Source organism: Bombus flavifrons, chromosome 13 (genome assembly GCF_040668555.2).
Source record: "Bombus flavifrons isolate JBK064 chromosome 13, iyBomFlav1_principal, whole genome shotgun sequence".
In the NCBI taxonomy this organism is placed as follows: domain Eukaryota; kingdom Metazoa; phylum Arthropoda; class Insecta; order Hymenoptera; family Apidae; genus Bombus; species Bombus flavifrons.
Window position 1 is genome coordinate 5,866,089 of NC_138454.1, and position 18,506 is coordinate 5,884,594.

The window sequence follows — 18,506 nt, forward strand, 5'->3', positions numbered from 1 at the left end:
ACTGTGGATATTTATGCAATTTTATACTTTTATGGACTCTCATTTATAACAATGGAACTTAGCAGAGATTTTTCCACATTTAAGTATCCTGAACTTTTTTACATTTTTAAGTTTTCTATAAATACATAAAAAGCCGCAGTCTAATTTTTATATAAAAATATGTACATATAGTCAGGGCCGACGCAAGGCAGGTTCACCGCGTACGCCGAAACCTAGCCCCGCATTTTGAGAGACCCCGCAATCTGCGAAAATTACCCAATTAAAAAACACCGATTTTGATTAACTTTTTACAGAATGATGATACCATAAACAGATGCAAGACATTTTTTTAGTAGCGATGATTCAGTTTAAAGGAGTGACAAAAATCATCGAAGTTTAGTGTAACTTCATAAAGTCCTCATATCCTGGAAACTACTTTAGATAAAAAAAATTCAGGCGCTTTCAGAGAAATGTACTTTTTATAGAAATTAAACTGCATCAATAGTTTTTTTTTTTTTTTGCGCCTTGAAAGTGAATTATGGATGCGAAAAAATATTACTTGGATTTGTTTAAAAAATAGTTTAATAAAAAATAGAGATAAGAGTCACCCAATTTTTGAATTTACGAGTTTGGATTTTACGAGTTTGTACCAGGATTACGATTTTAATCAGTTGCAGAAGTATAGGATTCTGTACTTCCTTTACAAACTGTCCTATTATACATCTTATTTGTAATTTCATAGGAAAATATAGTTTCGATTCAACCCACTACTATACTGAATCGATAACGTCACATGCAACACGAAGAAGAATCGCATATCACATCTATTTTATTGTCTATGGTCTAGTCTTCGATGTCACCGTAGAAATCTACATTGTGAAAGGTATAGTAGCGACATCTAAGAATAATATCTTAAACACTTTACATGCATATTATCAGTAAAACATTGCAAATTAATAAACATACATTTCTTAACATATAAGAAATTCTTATTAATTCTTATATATATATGAATTTTTTAACTACTCTAAATAAATTCCATTTGCATCAATTTTTGATTTTCTACGCAATCTATAAATGCCACTTTCGGTGTTAATTAATGTTAACATATTTTACAAATACTTCTGTCGTAAGAACTCTTATATGTATGTCTCAGACACAAAAATAACATAAATGTCTTTTTGTGATCGTCTTATATCAACTTTAGCATCTTCACATTTAAATTACATGTATTAGCGACGTACAGAATAAATATGAAAAATGGTACAATGTATTTACAAAGGAAATATCATCAATATAAATTATTGCAAATATTTCGAAATGTTAAAGAATATAAGTACTGACAATTTTCAATATCATGAATGTCATTTTAGAAATTATACGTGAAAAAAATTCATTGGTCATCAGAAAAAAATTGAACTTTGTACAATTGAAATTAAACGATCACAGCGCTGCATTATACATTTCTCTCTGACCTGGCCGTAAGCGCAGTATGTAGTGTAGTGTTCTGGAAGTAGTAGTAGCCGTCCAGTTCTTTACACAGTGGAGTTACAAAATCTTTATTAATTAATAAAGAATTATATATCGACAATGGAGGTATTTATTATATGTATAAATATGTATATGTATTAAAATCAATAATAAACGAGTTCTTATTTAAAAGAATCTATAATTCAAGGTATCTTTTTTATATTTTTAGATTCAAATATTGACCGCGAAGTCATCAAAATTCATAGCAAATGTATCCGTAAGTAAATGAACAAGTAAAAATGAAATAAATATTTTCATACATTGTTATTTGTAGCTTATAACGAATATATTAAACTTATCAACCATTACTTTTATGTAATAGATAATGTGTGCGATACTCAATAATTCATAATAGTCTGATTAATATGCATGAATTTCTAGCAATATACATAAACTTGAATTTCTAATACAAAAGTTTTCTGGAATGACGTATTTTACTTTACATTTTTATAGGTGAAACCTACTACAACTATACGAGAAATTAAAGAAGAATTATTTAAACTAAAAAAAGCACCACATATTCACAGACAATGTTTAAGGCTAGATGCTAAGGGAAAAGCTTTATCTGATTCAGATACATTGAAGAATTTATCTATTTCTAGTGGTGGAAAGTTATACTTTAAAGACCTTGGACCACAGATTAGTTGGAAAACTGTATTTTTAGTGGAATATGCTGGTCCATTATTTCTATATTTATGGATATATCAACGTGCATGGATTTTTTATGGTGATACAACTGCGTCTGAAATTAATAATGTAGTCCAGTAAGTTTATTTAACAAATTCTTCTTAATAAATTTTATCCTAATATTTCATTACCTTTTTTTCTTAGAGGTCGAATGACATAATGATAAGAGATCAATTATTATTGTATAAATATAAGTTACAGTTAAATTATCAGTATGTTACTTTTAAACTGCTATATAGCTGTATGGAACTAGTTATGATGCTTATAAAATATTAACACAAAACCAACAAGAATAACTATATAGAGTTAAAATATTGAAACCTAAAATTGTAAATTTGATTTCAGTGTAGCAGCAGTTTGTTGGTCTATACATTATGCAAAAAGACTTCTAGAAACATTGTTCATACACCGTTTCAGTCATGCAACAATGCCACTGCGCAATCTCTTTAAAAACTGTTCATACTATTGGCTGTTTGCTATGTATGTAGCATACCATGTAAATCATCCTTTGTATACAGCTCCGAATCAAATGCAGTTTCTGACTGGACTAGTAATATTTGCACTTTGTGAAGTGGGAAACTTGAGTATTCATGTGGCTCTAAGAAATTTGAGACCAGCAGGAAGTACTGTAAGAAAAATACCAGTACCCACTGGCAATCCTTTTACTATATTGTTTAATCTTGTATCGTGCCCAAATTATACTTATGAGATTGGCAGTTGGATTGGTTTTACTATTATGACCTCATGTTTGCCAGGTATAAATATACTTCTTATTCTATCAGTAAAATACTAAACATAATGTATACTATATGTAACTATCATATTCTTTCAGCTGCTCTCTTTACCTTAGCTGGTGCATATCAAATGACTATATGGGCATTAGGAAAACATAAAGCGTATAAGAAAGAATTTTCCCAATATCCGAAAAATAGAAAATCTATCATTCCATTTGTTCTTTAAATAAGGTAATATTGATTTAAGAAAATTGTGTTGGTAATTATTATTATAACATTTCTTTGTTCCAATTTGTTAATAATATTTCTTTTCCTTAAATAAATAATTTACGATAGGAAAACGATTTAATAATATACTACACATAACTTATATAAAAAAAATTTATTTAGTATTTAATGCTTTCGCTTACTCATGGTAAGCACATCTAAAAAGTTATTTTAGTTTCTGCTTCTTCACAAGGTAGTTTGCTTATCAATTTATACATATCGTCTTTTAAAGCAATTATTATATTTTGGCACTCTTGCATTTGAAATCTGTATTCAATTCGCAATTGTTCATGCTCATATAACGCTTCTTCCATCTTTCTTTTCGCTTCTGACGGCTTTATATCCTTTACCGTTAAACCTAACAGACCTTCCATATGCTGTACGTGTTTTCTTGCATCTTTCAATTCTTCCCTCAAAGCATTTAATTCCGTGATCAAAATAATATTTTCTTCCACCGTTTTATCTATATCTTTGCCACTGCCTATTCTATCTTGGAAAACTTGTCTCTTAAGGGAAGCTATTGTCCTTTCTAAATGATCCCTCTGCTTTATAAATTCACATTGCGCATCTAAATCCGCTTTTCGGCTACGTAAAAATTCATCGCTTGAACTATACTTGTGATACAATTTTGTTATAGCAATTTTTAATGCCTGTGGTTCTTGCACAAGCCCTGAAGCATCATGCAAATCTATTCGTATCCTTTTTAAAAGTTGTTGACATCTTTTATTTCGATGCATTTCATTTTGAAGTTCATGTCTTGCAGCTCCTAATTTTTCCCTCAATTCATGTAATTGTAATTCTAAACTAATAGTTGTTTTATGCAAATTTACAAGTTCCGTTTCCATATCTCGGATTTTCTCTTTGAGCTCTTTGATTTCTTGATCCCGCGGTTCTATTTGATTTTTCAATTCTGTAATCTTGTAATTCAAAACGAATTTGAACTTCTCCAGTTCCTGATTTGTACGCTTTAATTCATATATCTGACGTTCTCTATCTTGAATTGTGATATCCCTTTCATTTATTTCGGTTTTCAAATCATCTTTATCTTTTTCTAATTCTTGAATAGTCTTTTGGAAATACCCATATTCGCTTTGAACTTGTTGCAGTTGTCTCTTCAATTCTTCAACATCTTTCAAACTAGCCATATATCTATTGCGCAACATCCCAGCTTCTCCTTTCAGCCGTATATTTGCCTCCTTTTCTTCATGTAGCAATGTTTCATAATTTGTTTTTAGTTCCAATATTTCCTTATCGACATCGTCTTCAACTTGCGTCATCATCTCCTCGTGTACTCGCGCCTGCTGCGTTATTTCATCTTGACTTTCTTCTAATTGCAATTTCTTCTCATGAAGAAGAGCCTCATATTTAGTTGTTGCATTTTGTAATTCTTCAATGCCATGCTTCTCTACTTCTTCCAAACGTTTCTCATAATTTTGACGCATATTATTCATTGTATCTTCAAGTGCTAAATATCTATCGTATTCTGTAATAAGTTTAGCATTATAATTTGTTTCCATTTGCTTCATAGTTTCTTCATGTTTTTCTTTCATTTTAAGTATTTCGATGTTTATAGTGTTCAGTTCATTCTTGTGATCTTCTTGTAATCTACTTATCCTATCTCTTAGCTCTTCGATAGCTTGCAAATATCCTTGATGTATATCCCGTACTTTGTCATTATGTACTACCTCTATTTGACGCATTTTATACGCGTGTTCAGTTTCCAGTTCCCTCATTCTAACGTTTAAATCTACTATCATTTGTATTTTCTCTTGCAAGTCATCTTTATTAATTAACACTTCATTCGTATATGTGAGCTCTTTTGCAGTCTTTCCTTTTCCTTCAGGGTATATTACTTTCCAAATACATAAACTACCATCTATTCCAGTAGATATCAAGAACTGCTCATTATAAGGAAGGACAATCTGCAAAATATACAGCATAATTACTTTATACTTTACTTTATACATTTAAATCATTTACTATACAAGATTTCACCTTTGCAATATCAGCAGAATGAATGTGGAAAGTTATGTACTGTACTGGATCTTGAAGTGGACATACTACTGATAAAATAACACCACCAGGACAAATAAGAAACAAAGCTTGATCTTCTTTTCCTAATACCATGCAATACATGTTTGCATCTGGAATATTATGTTGTCTCGTCTAACATGGATAATATACTAAATTATCTTCTGTTTCTCTATTCATAAAATTGTAGAAAAATTAAATTATGTATTACCGTATTGTCTTTTATCTCATATATATTATTATCATCAGCAATGCAATAGGTAATCTGTTCATCAGCAGAAAGAGCAATGTCATGTAAAACAATCCCTTTTAAAATTATCTCGGTAGAACGGCGACCAGTACTCATATCCCACTGATATATAGTACCTTCTGCACCTAATGTAAGTAGCTTTGTATCTGTTTGTGACCATAGTAGAGTCTTTACTCTATTAGTATGCCCTTTTAAAATGAAAGTGCTAATAAAACCAATAGTGCAATAAATATGTACAACATTTCCATTAACAGCGGCAAAGAAATGACCAGCATTACTAAATTTTACAGTTTTACAACATCTTATAGAAAATTCCTCCATAGGTAATAAATCATCTATTAATATGCTCATGAAACGTAATTTATCACTAAAACCAATCACACAGAAAAGGCCTGTAGGATGCAAAGCAATTCCACAAATATCTTCTGTATATTGTTTGTGTAGAATTAATCTTCCTGATTCAAAATCCCACAACCTTACACTATGATCGAGTTCTCCGCAAGTCATGAAAGTTGATTTCCAACCACAGACAGAAATATCTCTTATAGGTCCAAAATGCAATGATTGACCCATGATCTTTAATTCTTGTGGTTCTGGATCTACATTTAAGTCTGGTCCCCATAACTTTGCATAAAATAATTGAGGCCAACCAGTTGTAATTAACAAACGATCTGAACTTAAATTAACACTTATGCTGTTGATTTGATATAAATCTTCATTCTCTTGCTTTGATATTTGAGTTGGTATTATATAAATATTTCTTTTTGTATATTTATGCAGGCCCTCTGTTTCAAAAACCACAATTGTTCTTGAGCCAAATGCAAATGCAAAACCTCTATGAAATGCAATTAAACAACGAATATTGTTTTCCCATGGAATGTCTTCTTTTGAGTCCATGGCTGTAATTGAACTACTAGCTTGTATAACATATTCTTCGCGAATTTTCAGATTCATAAATAATGTATCAGTCATATTATAGATATTTTTTAAATCACCATTCTCTAAGTAAAGTATTCTACCATCCTTAGTTCCAAGTAATAATCTATCCGAATCCAACCAAGTCATAGAACATGTAAGTATATTGTCTGCTTTAGAAAATCCATATGGCCTCCATACGGTATCAGAAAGAGTTAAGAATTTAAATGTGTGTAGACCACCAAGTGCAACTACACCTGCATCAGATGGATTACAAGCTAATACTTGTACAATGGCCAATGGATTCTGAGGAGTCCCTACTTTTATACTGGATTCTACTTTTCCCTTTTCCCAATTATAAAAAAGCATTGTTTGATCAGGTTCTCCTGTAACTGCTGCTAGATGCTTATTATCAAAAGTAAATCCTATGCAAGTAAATTTTGTTACATCAGGGGCTTCATATGGTATCCCAAGAAGCTTTCTTCTTTTCAATGTTTGAACATCATAAATAGATATAGTAGGTTTTTCTCCAACTTCACATGTTGCAATATACTTCCTTTATAAAAGAGGATTGGAAAGATAATGTGTAACTTTATATTAGAGGATACAAACATTAACTACATACATAAAAACCTACTTGTTGTATGTAACTGTAATTATATTTATCTGTTGTTTATCAGATAAACGTATGAATCTTTGTCGATATTGCGGAATATTATGAAGTGCTATTACATTTCCAACGGGATACAGAATTTCTGCATCCGAAATATAATGTGCGTTTGAGATTATATCAGTTTTTAAACCATAAAATACTCTGCTTTGTAAATGAATAACCATTCTGAGAATTCTTTCTACCTTTTTATTTAAAAAGTACGAAAGTATTTTTCGAATTTTATACACAGAATATATACATATACATATTTTCAAAGGTCTATACCTCCGTTGTTTATACTTCCATAGCAACAAACATGATCAATATCCAGAGATTGTTATTTATGAGACTGAATACAGGAATGCTTGACTTACTTCCGATAATTGGAAATAAAACTGTTAATAAAAAGTGAAGTCATTCGTATAATAATTATAATTTACATTAAATAAAAAAGTTTACAATTTCTATTTATATTTTTTATATTTGGTTTTATATTTGAGTCAACACTCATTTATAAATTTCCCGCCAATTGTTATGCGCGACTATATTCAGATAATTAGAAGTAAAGTGTGAACTTGTTGCAAACTATACAAAAAAGTAACCTCAATGTGATCAATATATAAATAACAATTATTAATGATATAGTATCTTAAAATATTCATATTTTAGAGTAATAATTACATTCTATGGACAAATGTATTTAAATAAATGGGTGCATAAAATAGACTGTTTTATTTTAAATATCTAACTTAGATCCAGAAATTATAATTTCATAAATAAGCAATGGCAGATATAAATAATGAGAAAGACAGCAAATTTAAAACAGAATCTGTTGATCACTCTGCAACAGAATGTTGCAAGAATTGTGGACATTTATGTGATCCATACAGTAAACCAGCATTATGTTGCAATGAATGTTTAGGAAAGATTCATATAGAATGTTTAAAACGTGGAAGTGTTCCAGTATCATTTGTAGGGGATGTATTTTTTGATTTGACTTGTTTCCATTGTAGTCCTTTTGGTGAAGAAATAGTAGCACGTAATAGGATGCCTTGGCTGAATGTAATTATATTGACATTATATAATTTACGTGAAAAGTCAAGCGGTATTAGTAAAAGAGGATACTTTCATTGGAAATCTGACATTAGTACATTTGTAGATCGTAACTGGGATTGTTTGTTCAAGAAAACAGTGTAAGATATTGTACTGGAAAGCTGACCAAAATTGAGATTCATTATAAAATCTATATATGTAATTTAATTTTTACTGTTTTCTAGTAAAAGAAAGAAGAATTGGATTGGTACAATATCTGGAACTCTTTCTCATTATAGCGGAATTTTTTTTAAATCGGGAACTACAGAATTAGGAGAATCTGGATGGTGGAGACTGATAGACAATGATCCTCCTGAAGTTCTTATTGCTAAAAGTAATCAACAATACCTATAATTTTCATCTAACATAGTTATATAATATTTAAAGGTTATTTATACTTTTTAATTATAGATGAAAAAATGATATTGGATCGTAAAAAACAAGTTGGTAGTCAAGTAAAAACAGCAAGTAAATTACATGTTAGTCCAACTCCATCAGAATCAAGTATTTCAGTTGGGGAGGATAACAGTTATGGAAATGGATCAACAAAGAATCAAGATTGTCCTGCGTATTCACAAGCATATGTTCAACCTGATAAAACATTATTTGATCTTTTACTTGAAGAAGATGAGCTAAATAGTATGTACTTGTACAATATAGGTGAAATACAATATAGAAAATTCTATAAAATTAATACAACATTAATATTATTTGACTTTAGATATGGAGATTGAAGATGATATAATGTCTACTGAACAAAGTGATACACCATCATTGTCTGATTTAATAAGAGACTGTCAGTATCAAACCAACAATTTCCACTTTTCACAATTATTGGATGATTTTACATCAGAATGGACATCTACTACAGATGCTGTATCAGAAAATCTTAATATTAAAACAGATCAGATAAAGGAAGATGAAGAAGATGAACAATACGAAGAAGATAGTAATGATAGTCTAAGTTCTACTCAAGAACAACCACCTGTTTCTTTATTTAAGACTACGCAACGACGCCCATGGCCCTGGCAGAAAAATCACACTAATAGTATATATATCTTTTACCATATATTTACAATATAATTTATTTCCAATAATTATTTTCAAATATCATTTTAGAAGAAAAGATTCCACGTATGACACATCAGGAAGAAGCATATTTATTACAACAAGTTAATAAATCGACTCTTAATTCTGCACCCTCAGAGATCAGACGATTTTATCGAAAACTAGCTGTACGAAAATTAAAACGAGAATATGGTTTACCGATTCTGGATATTGATAATTTTGGTTTTAAAACAGAAATACTTGAGAAACCTTTAAAAGATTCTGGCAGAGTTTTGGATCGATTTTTTGGCGATGATCTAAGTTTGTTTGAACAAAGACTACAAGGATACAATGAACCCACATCTGTGCATAGTCCATACACAAATAGACTTTTAAAACCATTTATAAGAAGAGATACTTCATGCCGTCCTTTATGGGTGAAAGTAATGGAAGAGCTTCGTGTTAAAGTCAATAAATCTAATCCTAAATGGAAAGCACCGCCGACGGCGCCGATTGATTACTCGTATGTGAGGCCTCAGCACATTCCCGCGATTAATAGTCTGTGTAGCCAATTCTTTTGGCCGGGCATTGATTGTGAGTGAACACAACGATTATATAATGATTAGATATAAGATTATCTTTTATAAAAAAATGTATATAAAAAAACTTTATTTTTTCAGTGACAGAGTGCTTGCAGTACCCTGACTTCAGCTGTGTAGTTTTGTACAAAAAGTTAATTATAGGATTTGCAATTCTAGTTCCCGATGTTGGTTACAACGAAGCTTACATATCATTTTTTCTAACTCGTCCTGAGTGGCGTAGATCTGGCATAGGAACATTTATGCTGTATCATTTAATCCAAACGTGTATGGGCAAAGATGTTACGTTACACGTTTCAGCTACTAACCCAGCGTTAATTTTATATCAGAAATTCGGTTTTAAAGTGGAAGAATTTGTTCAAGATTTTTATGATAAATACATGCCACCGAATTCACGAGAATGTAGACACGCGCTGTTCTTACGATTGAGCAGATAAATACATACATTGAATAATATATTTGTTGTGCATATATGAAATACACGTAATGCTAATTAAACCAATTTGACTTTCGTGTAATAATGTATATAATGTATATATAAATAATAATACGTTTATTTGTTACTTACGAAGGAATATTTTCGATTTTTACGGGATATGAACTATACTATGTAAATATCCGTAAAATAAATGCAATCTTAATAAATTTATTTAAAAAATTATCAAATTATTTGTTCCACATGATAATGCAGTACGCTCCTTATAGGATTAATTATAATTTCTGCAGAGGAAAGTGAAATGGAATTTGTACAAATGGCCAGTACTATTAACTTACTATTAAAAATATAAACTATTAAGTACTATTTAAAAAAACTATAGTTTCTCTTCTAGCAAAAACAAATCTCAGTTATTATTGCATCTTGTATAACTATTATGATATTACAGAATTCAACAGTTGGCGCAACTAATAAAATAATGATCCATATACTATTTTATCGATTATAAAAATTCATTCGATGTTAATATTTAAATGTCCTCAAACTTCATGAATGCATTATATGTATGTATGCATAGAATTAATATCCACAATTACGTTCATCAAGTATATCAATAGCATACTCGGCTAAGTTCAGATCATAACGAGAACAATATTTCACTTATCCTTTTCCGTCCAATAGAGTTAAATGTGCAAAATTATTGTTATTTGCCAAAGTAATATAAACTTTATTCAATATATATTGCTAGTATATTATTTACTGAATATATCGTTTATTTATCATGGTGTCGATATTACGTTTCATAAAGCGCGCGCGATTTTCGGTCACATTTTCGATCTATAACTAGGAGTGGGGATTACTGACGTCATTAAATAAGTGCTACGGAACTGCCGTCGACCCATTCTCGAAAGTTCCGGAAGCCACTAGAAGGAAAGTTTGTATATATGGACTGCACAGCTTACGCGACACTTTAGTACGTAAAGAGAGGTGTTAAATGTTGTTTCATCCAATCTGTCAGAAACAAACATTTCATCAGACTGCATAACGTTTTTTCAGAAATCTCAGTGAATTTAGTGCCAATTGGATTTTCTAATTTATCAAGCAATAACAAGAACAGCAACGGTAAGTGTCGAATGAAAATCATCAACGATAAATACTACCGTAGGGTGTTCCTTGGATTCTGTCAGATGTTCGTGAGGAAATAAAATGGGCGATCCGCGATGGGGAGTCATTCGAGTATATTCGTAGCATAATTTTATGATAGATAAATGCTTCAAGGTGGAGATTAGGGTAGCCATCGTGGACACAGTAGAATTTATTTTTACGCTGCTCGCAATCGTTGCACGTTTGTAGAAGCGGACACGTTCGTCGCTTGTACGCGCTCATCATTGCCAGAAATAGATATCGGTGAAATACGTACGTGGGTGTGCGTTAGAGAGACATCCATACTTCTTTTCTCGAGAATATGCGAAAAAATGGCAGATCATTGGCATTATCGTATTTAGTACCTATATACCATTGTTCAGTCTCCGTCTCTCGATAGTTGGGAGAACGGAACAGGTTTTCTACTCTTGTGCTTTTACCAGTTTAATTCGATAGTAAACGCAATCTGATATAAAACCAACTGATCTTCAAACTTTCAAATTTCCAGAGTTATGTAGCCTTTTCACAATTACTTGTTTTCTCGATTGCAAAACCTATACGTCATATAATAGTAGTATTAGTACTAGGATGTAAAGTTTGACCGTACCGTAAAAGATTTCGATAAAGCACTCAAGATTTCGTTTGATAAATTTTTGTAGACATTTCGTTAGTCTAAATCAATAACCTCCAATACAATTATGTAAAGTTATGTAAATAGAATAGTAAGATGGAACTGAAAAATGATTTTGATATATGTATATAATAAAAGAGAATATATTTTGTATTTCCTAAAATGATTTGTAAAAAACAAAAACAGTTCTTTGTGTTGTATGACGTCGAAATCGTACTTGAAACTTCAGAAAGAGCCGCACTTTTATGGTCACGTTGCGTTAAACATCGTTTCCCAAATCGTCGATATAGAACATTATACGGACCCTTGAAAAACATGTTTTGCAATGATGTAATATTTCACTTGGATCACACATTGTTATGTATGTAATGTTCGCGATATGTGCAACAGTATAATTTTGAATAGAATGTAATACGTATGATATACTTTCCATAAAAAAATAACTTACAAAATGCTTCATATACGTCATAAATCTACTTATAGTTTAATAGAAAACAATTTAAGTAAATTGAAGTAATTTCTTATAATTAGATGATATAATGATTTAGAAAAATACCATAAAAAGGGATCAATGAAATGTAATTTGATAATTGTAAATAAAAGACAATAAATTGATTTTTTGTTTCAACAAATTTGTATTTTTCATTTTTACACGAACAATATATCAATCTTCCTTTTATTTAAATTGTTCCAGATCTGTAACCAATGGGGAAAGATTACTATAAAATATTAGGCATAAGCAAAATTGCCAGTGATGATGAGATCAAAAAAGCCTACAGAAAGTTAGCTTTAAAGTATCATCCTGATAAAAACAGGAGTGCTGGGGCGGAGGAGAAGTTCAAGGAAATAGCTGAAGCTTATGAAGTACTTTCTGATGCTAAAAAGAGGGAAGTATATGACAAGTTTGGAGAGGAAGGATTAAAGGGAGGAGCTGGAACAGCAGGAGGAGGTGGCGGTGGCACGACTTATACTTTCCATGGAGATCCAAAAGCAACGTTTGCTCAATTCTTTGGTTCTGCTAGTCCTTTCCAAACATTTTTTGAATTTGGAGGCCCTATAGGCAACCGGGTTTTCACTTTCCACGATGATGATATGGACATAGACGATCCACTTGGATTAGGAGTTGGACCACAACGTCAAGGTCAAGGTGGAGCTTTTAGGTCACATTCTTTCAACTTTGTGGGATCTAACTCTGGCAGAGGAGGCAATAAAGACCGTGCTCAAGACCCTGCTATCGAGCATGATCTGTATATCAGCTTAGAAGAGATTCTACGTGGTTGTACAAAGAAAATGAAAATCTCCAAACGAGTTGTTCAGCCAGATGGTTCTACCAAAAAAGAAGACAAGGTTCTCACAATTAATGTAAAACCTGGATGGAAAGCTGGCACTAAGATAACGTTCCAAAAAGAAGGTGACCAAGGCCGTGGAAAGGTTCCAGCAGATATTGTTTTCATCATCAGAGATAAACCACATCCTCTTTTTAGAAGGGAAGGAAGTGATATACGATACACTTGTAAACTAAGTCTGAAACAAGCTTTATGCGGTACTATCATTGAAGTTCCTACGCTTACTGGCGAAAAAATCAACTTAAATTTGACAAGAGAAATTGTAAAACCCAATATGGTTAGGAGGATTCAGGGTCATGGCCTACCATTCCCAAAGGAACCATCAAGGAAAGGTGATCTCCTGGTCTCATTCGACATCAAATTTCCTGACACATTAACGCAAAGTGCGAGGGACATATTGTACGATACTCTACCGAATTGAACACAGAATTAAGAACGAAAAAAAGCATGGATAATTGTCATCACAACGACAGTCCTCTAATCGTCCCAATTGACGAGAATAAACACTCGTGTACGTTCTAGTACATAAATGCGTGGTTAGAGAGCTGTGAACAAATATTTGTTGAGACGATGCAAATAATAATTTTATCTTCTAGCTAGGAAAATGTGGTTTTCGATTAGTCAAATGTAAATCAGGTTTTTGATTTGGGTTTAGGCAAATTTATGTTTGTTACAATTCGAAAGAGTAAAACAAATGACCATTGCTTTCGTAGTGCAGTGAAACGTATTTTGCCTTTACATGCGGGAAGAAAGATCCTAAAATATTGAATAAGACCGAATATCTTTACGTTAAGTTATATGATTTAACAATGCGAGTCCGTTAGAATGCAGCTCTGTATGAATGTGACTTGCTTAATTTTGTTTATTCTGTACATTTAGAGTATGTATTATGTATACAATTGCAGTGAATGAATGTGTGTTTGCGTATGCGTATATGGTCTGTAAGTATTCTTTAATGTAAATGCGTATAGCGCGCCTGATTTGTGTGAACGGTAAATCTGCGGAAGTATGACAAATTGCCACCATCATTGTGTTCCAATCATCTTATTTTGCCTTTTGTTCTCTTATTCCATCATTCATATACATATTGTAATTCGGTTCTTCTCCATTTTCAATGAATTACAAGTACGTACATAGATACGTAAGTATATAGTAGAACAAATTAAATTTGTATATTCAAACAACAAATTGTACCTTGCTCATTAATTTCCTTCAATTTCACGGTGACTGGATGGAGGTTTTTGTCATATGAAAGCACATGTATGTGTAAACAACTATTTGTAATATCGAGCTGATTGTTTTCTTATGTAATGCGTTTTCTTAATTTTAATGGTTGGTTAATTATTTGTACGCTAAAATAATATCGATACAATTAAGTGACACGATTTTGTATTTTTATTCAATCCTTTTGTCTCATGATCGCTCCTACGCTGGATATAACATCGGGACACTCCTAAAATAGACAGCGAAGTAGATGACGTCATCGTCCTATCTCCCGAGGCCTGAGATACTTTCACATACAACTGCGTAGTGAAACAGTAGAATTTCTGTGTAAATATGCATATACATATATATTCACGTATGAGGTTTACACCCTTCATTTTTCTACATGTGTTTCTCATACCTACATACATATGTATATTGGTGTATAATTTATTGGTATATTTATATTTATACTGCATTATATAAAGTAGAGAATACAATTGAATAATAATGAGAAGTTAAAACAAGTAGAAACCGCAAAAATATATGTATGAACACTTTGCTTTTAATATTAATAATTCGAATTCTCTTAGAAACTTTTCTTTTTCTTTCTTTTTTATCGATCTTTTTTACATCAATCAGTAATTAGACTTGATATCGTTATCTTATCAATTACCTATGTTAAAGATTGACATGATAAAGAAATACTTCAATAACTATAATTTATCAAAATTAGATGAAGGTACTAAAATCAATAAAAAATACTTAACAAAAATAAATAAAAGAGTTAGACAAAATGAAAAATCCATTAGAAAATTATTTCTGTTATTCTCTTATCCGATACGATGACTCAAAGGAAGTTTCCTCCGTTGGTTTCATCAGTTCTACGTAATCTTTATCGATCCACTCATCCTCGTCTGGCGGAAACCCAATACCGTACGACAAGGAAGTCAAGAGGGGCAACCCGTCGGGGCCCAGGCTCAAATACTTAATCACCTGATTGTCAAGACGAAGCCTTCCGGCGTGTGCATTTTGAGGGCCGAACTCAATGTCGTCGTTCCTCTGCCGATCATTTTGCAGCGTTTTATCGGAACGAATACTCTCTGGTAGACAGTGGTGCTGGCGACAAAAATAATTTTGTCCCTCCTCGACATGACACCATGTCCCATCTGGAAAGTATGGGTCAAGGCCAAGGTCGTTTAATTCCACGCGCGGCGTGTAATAAGATGCTATGTCTTTTCGCCGACAGAATATAGCGCAGGCCATCCATGGCCTTTCGCGTTCGTGCGGCGCTTGTAGCCCGCCACCCTTCGCATCCAATTCTGGCAATCTTTCGCTGAACTCTCCGCACCTCAGTGCCGCGAACTCGCTCATGCTCTTGCGCTTCTTCTTGCATAGATTATCGTCTTTGCAAAGAACTACGTCATAGTGCAATCCTTGGCAACCGGTTTCTGTGTTCTTTGGCATTGGCCTGTCGCAGTATCGTCGTCTAGTTTGAGCGCCGGTCGATTTCATCAAGCATCCACTTTTACAGGGCCCTGTTTTCCATTCACTCCATCCTCCCTGTTGAATAAAATCGGGGTACATTTGTAGGGCGTTTTTACATTCACCACCGCGGCACTCTTTGCCTGGTGCACAGTAAGTTCCATCTAGAGCAGGTCCAGCGAAATAGTATCCGTTTCTATGCGGAGTCTTACATTGTAACGACTCGCAGACTTTATACAACGTGGCTACAGTAGCGTCTTTATCGCGGAGCAGCACTTCACATTGTCTTTTAGCGGTCCATTCTCTGCCTGGTAGATTGAAGAACTTGCTGTGATCCAATCGACTGCTTATAGGTGAAGTTGGCCTGTCTTTCAGACAGGGTTTCGTATATGGAAGATTTTGAACCACATCGCGACTGCATTCTGACCAAGCGGTCTCGCCATTGATACCTCTACTAGGAGACATTATGTAGCCATCCTTTGGACACGTGTTTCCAGTCGAATCGTGATGCATCCCTAAACTTTTTAGGAGAGAATCATTAATCAATGTTATCCAGATATTTCTTCTTAACATTTTTGTAGGAAAATGTCGTTTAAGTTCGTTCGTGTTAAGAGATTTTAAAAATTAGAGAAGAGAACTAGACTAAGAGAACGAATGAACTTACTTATGTCCGATTTCATGAGCTGCTATATAAACAGACGTGAACCCTGCCGATGGAAATGGTTTTCCAAATTGATTCGTCACGCCTAACTCAGCAATAACGCAAGAATATTGTTTGATGCACAATCCACCTACTACTGCCAGACCCATAGTGGCACTATTTTTTTGCCCAGCCTCCACAACATAGAAATCCAAACCAGAAACGTACAAACCCATGTCCCAATGATCAGGATGAAATTCATCCTCCGGATTCTCCTTCATCGCGTAATTGCAAAAAGAATCCAATAATTTTCCTCGTTCGCCATCGTGATGCGGTAGAACACGTGGCTGTTTTTGCATAATCTCCAATCTAACGAGGGAAATATCGATTGCAATTCCTAAACTCGGATGATGATAAATTGCCTGTACACCGTTTATGTAAGCTAATAGCATGTCGATGATCTTCTCATCGTTTTTATCAAAAAATGGTGAAAAGATATTGTAGCCAGTCTCGTCAAAGAACAATGCCAATTCTAATGTCAAAGCATCGTTTATGTTATTTCTGTTGACATTTTCAAGTGGTTCTCTGATCTCATTTCCATCTGTTAAATAATTATGAAGCTGAGTAGAATAATCTGAATCATCTTCGAAAAACGTGAAAGAACTGTAAGTTCTTCTGACGATATGAGGCTCTCCCAACATTTCTGAACGTCGTCGTATGTAATGATCATGGAAAAATGAGATATCCTGACTCTGAAGCGGTGTAATCTCTAATGTGGTGTTCTTTAGAAAAATGAGACCATGCTGTGATAAAAAAGCGCTTGTTTTACGAAATGTCTTTCTTTCTAATGTTTCGGAATTTCAATACTGACCACACCATGCTCTCCACAAAGACTCACTGCCGCGGAACTAATACCATCTCGATGAAGGTAATGACACGAGATTGGTTTACTAAGCTCTAACTCTTCCATGATATCTGTATCGCTGTGCTTCCAAATTTTAAATTGAGGTGCTGTGATTTTATCGTTTCTGTGTAACATTAGTTCAACCGATTGATCGAACGCTTTGAAGCTTAGAGGCATCTGTAATTTACCGATGAAGTAACTTATAACGCACAATGATGTTAGCTTTATAGAAGGAATATTATTAATTTAATAAACTATATCAATAAAATTATTTTACTATAAAACTTATTTTGAAAATGTCGCGTTTTTTAATTTGCGTATCGCATGCAAATTACAAAAAGGCAAGTGTTGACTTTAATCCAATGCGCATACAGTGAACGTGCAAATTTTGTAAATTATATACGTATATAAAAATAAAGATGTTGCAATAGATAACTACCTCTGCGCTATCTTCCGCATTCCATAATGGTAATAAAACAATTTCAATGTCCTGCATGTTTCGAGCGTAAGCTAATCGGAATAAAAGCAGTAGAACAGTTTCTAATACGAAGGCCATGGTGCACGTTATAAAATTCAAGTTCAAGTACATAGAAGAGCGACAAACTTGTTCTTATATACGCGTGTGAGTGCATGGGTTGCGAAACCCGTATATCATTTATCTTTTGCAAAAGCATGATATATATACAATACGAGATGCATGCTGGCACCTGTATTGCCAATGTCATTGACACTGAGATTTGAATGAATTATGTAATAATAATGTAGGAGTTCTACGTGAATGTTCATCGAGGTGCATAGGAAACGGAATTCATAGGAAGTTGATAACTTTTTTTTGTCGTAAATACCGTTTTCTATATAACTTACATGTATACATTAAATGATAGTACAGAATATACAGCTTCTTTTTTTTTTTAATGAACGTGATAATAGCATTG

The 18,506-nt window shown here is 32.9% G+C and overlaps 5 protein-coding genes across 5 annotated transcripts; 3 read left to right on the forward strand and 2 right to left on the reverse strand.

Annotated features, from left to right (window-relative positions):
* Positions 1-1,345: 1,345 nt before the first annotated feature.
* Positions 1,346-3,271, forward strand: LOC138185921 (very-long-chain enoyl-CoA reductase). Its single transcript, XM_069125267.1, has 5 exons — positions 1,346-1,575; positions 1,679-1,726; positions 1,963-2,273; positions 2,542-2,951; positions 3,029-3,271. The coding sequence occupies exons 1-5, from the start codon at positions 1,570-1,572 to the stop codon at positions 3,154-3,156; spliced, it is 903 nt and encodes a 300-aa protein (XP_068981368.1). The 5' UTR covers positions 1,346-1,569; the 3' UTR covers positions 3,157-3,271.
* Positions 3,272-3,324: 53 nt separating this feature from the next.
* On the reverse strand, positions 3,325-7,557 carry tous (testes of unusual size). Its single transcript, XM_069125264.1, has 4 exons — positions 7,031-7,557; positions 5,440-6,949; positions 5,193-5,363; positions 3,325-5,119 (listed from the first exon to the last, which is right to left on the reverse strand). The coding sequence occupies exons 1-4, from the start codon at positions 7,228-7,230 to the stop codon at positions 3,356-3,358; spliced, it is 3,645 nt and encodes a 1,214-aa protein (XP_068981365.1). The 5' UTR covers positions 7,231-7,557; the 3' UTR covers positions 3,325-3,355.
* Positions 7,558-7,655: 98 nt separating this feature from the next.
* Positions 7,656-10,417, forward strand: Atac2 (Ada2a-containing complex component 2). The gene is made up of 6 exons (XM_069125265.1): positions 7,656-8,238; positions 8,323-8,471; positions 8,549-8,776; positions 8,859-9,185; positions 9,257-9,778; positions 9,865-10,417. The coding sequence occupies exons 1-6, from the start codon at positions 7,829-7,831 to the stop codon at positions 10,218-10,220; spliced, it is 1,992 nt and encodes a 663-aa protein (XP_068981366.1). The 5' UTR covers positions 7,656-7,828; the 3' UTR covers positions 10,221-10,417.
* Positions 10,418-11,100: 683 nt separating this feature from the next.
* LOC138185918 (dnaJ protein homolog 1) lies at positions 11,101-14,721 on the forward strand. The gene is made up of 3 exons (XM_069125263.1): positions 11,101-11,192; positions 11,276-11,341; positions 12,688-14,721. The coding sequence occupies exon 3, from the start codon at positions 12,699-12,701 to the stop codon at positions 13,758-13,760; it is 1,062 nt and encodes a 353-aa protein (XP_068981364.1). The 5' UTR covers positions 11,101-11,192; positions 11,276-11,341; positions 12,688-12,698; the 3' UTR covers positions 13,761-14,721.
* Positions 14,722-15,236: 515 nt separating this feature from the next.
* On the reverse strand, positions 15,237-18,334 carry stl (ADAMTS metallopeptidase stall). Its single transcript, XM_069125865.1, has 4 exons — positions 18,011-18,334; positions 17,539-17,748; positions 16,692-17,470; positions 15,237-16,547 (listed from the first exon to the last, which is right to left on the reverse strand). Exons 1-4 carry the CDS (start codon positions 18,158-18,160, stop codon positions 15,368-15,370), a joined length of 2,319 nt encoding a protein of 772 aa, XP_068981966.1. The 5' UTR covers positions 18,161-18,334; the 3' UTR covers positions 15,237-15,367.
* Between the last annotated feature and the right edge of the window lie 172 nt (positions 18,335-18,506).

Coding starts and splice junctions, on each gene's coding strand:
- LOC138185921 (XM_069125267.1), top strand. Junction 1,727..1,962: donor AATTCATAGCAAATGTATCC/GTAAGTAAATGA, acceptor ACATTTTTATAG/GTGAAACCTACTACAACTAT. Junction 2,274..2,541: donor GAAATTAATAATGTAGTCCA/GTAAGTTTATTT, acceptor ATTTGATTTCAG/TGTAGCAGCAGTTTGTTGGT.
- tous (XM_069125264.1), bottom strand. CDS start 7,230: ATGGTTATTCATTTACAAAGCAGAGTATTTTATGGTTTAAAAACTGAT. Junction 5,364..5,439: donor ATGAGATAAAAGACAATACG/GTAATACATAAT, acceptor TATCCATGTTAG/ACGAGACAACATAATATTCC. Junction 5,120..5,192: donor ATTCTGCTGATATTGCAAAG/GTGAAATCTTGT, acceptor TATATTTTGCAG/ATTGTCCTTCCTTATAATGA.
- Atac2 (XM_069125265.1), top strand. CDS start 7,829: ATGGCAGATATAAATAATGAGAAAGACAGCAAATTTAAAACAGAATCT. Junction 8,239..8,322: donor TGTTTGTTCAAGAAAACAGT/GTAAGATATTGT, acceptor ACTGTTTTCTAG/TAAAAGAAAGAAGAATTGGA. Junction 8,472..8,548: donor TGAAGTTCTTATTGCTAAAA/GTAATCAACAAT, acceptor TTTTAATTATAG/ATGAAAAAATGATATTGGAT.
- LOC138185918 (XM_069125263.1), top strand. CDS start 12,699: ATGGGGAAAGATTACTATAAAATATTAGGCATAAGCAAAATTGCCAGT.
- stl (XM_069125865.1), bottom strand. CDS start 18,160: ATGTACTTGAACTTGAATTTTATAACGTGCACCATGGCCTTCGTATTA. Junction 17,471..17,538: donor TTTGTGGAGAGCATGGTGTG/GTCAGTATTGAA, acceptor TTTTTATCACAG/CATGGTCTCATTTTTCTAAA. Junction 16,548..16,691: donor GCTCATGAAATCGGACATAA/GTAAGTTCATTC, acceptor TCTCCTAAAAAG/TTTAGGGATGCATCACGATT.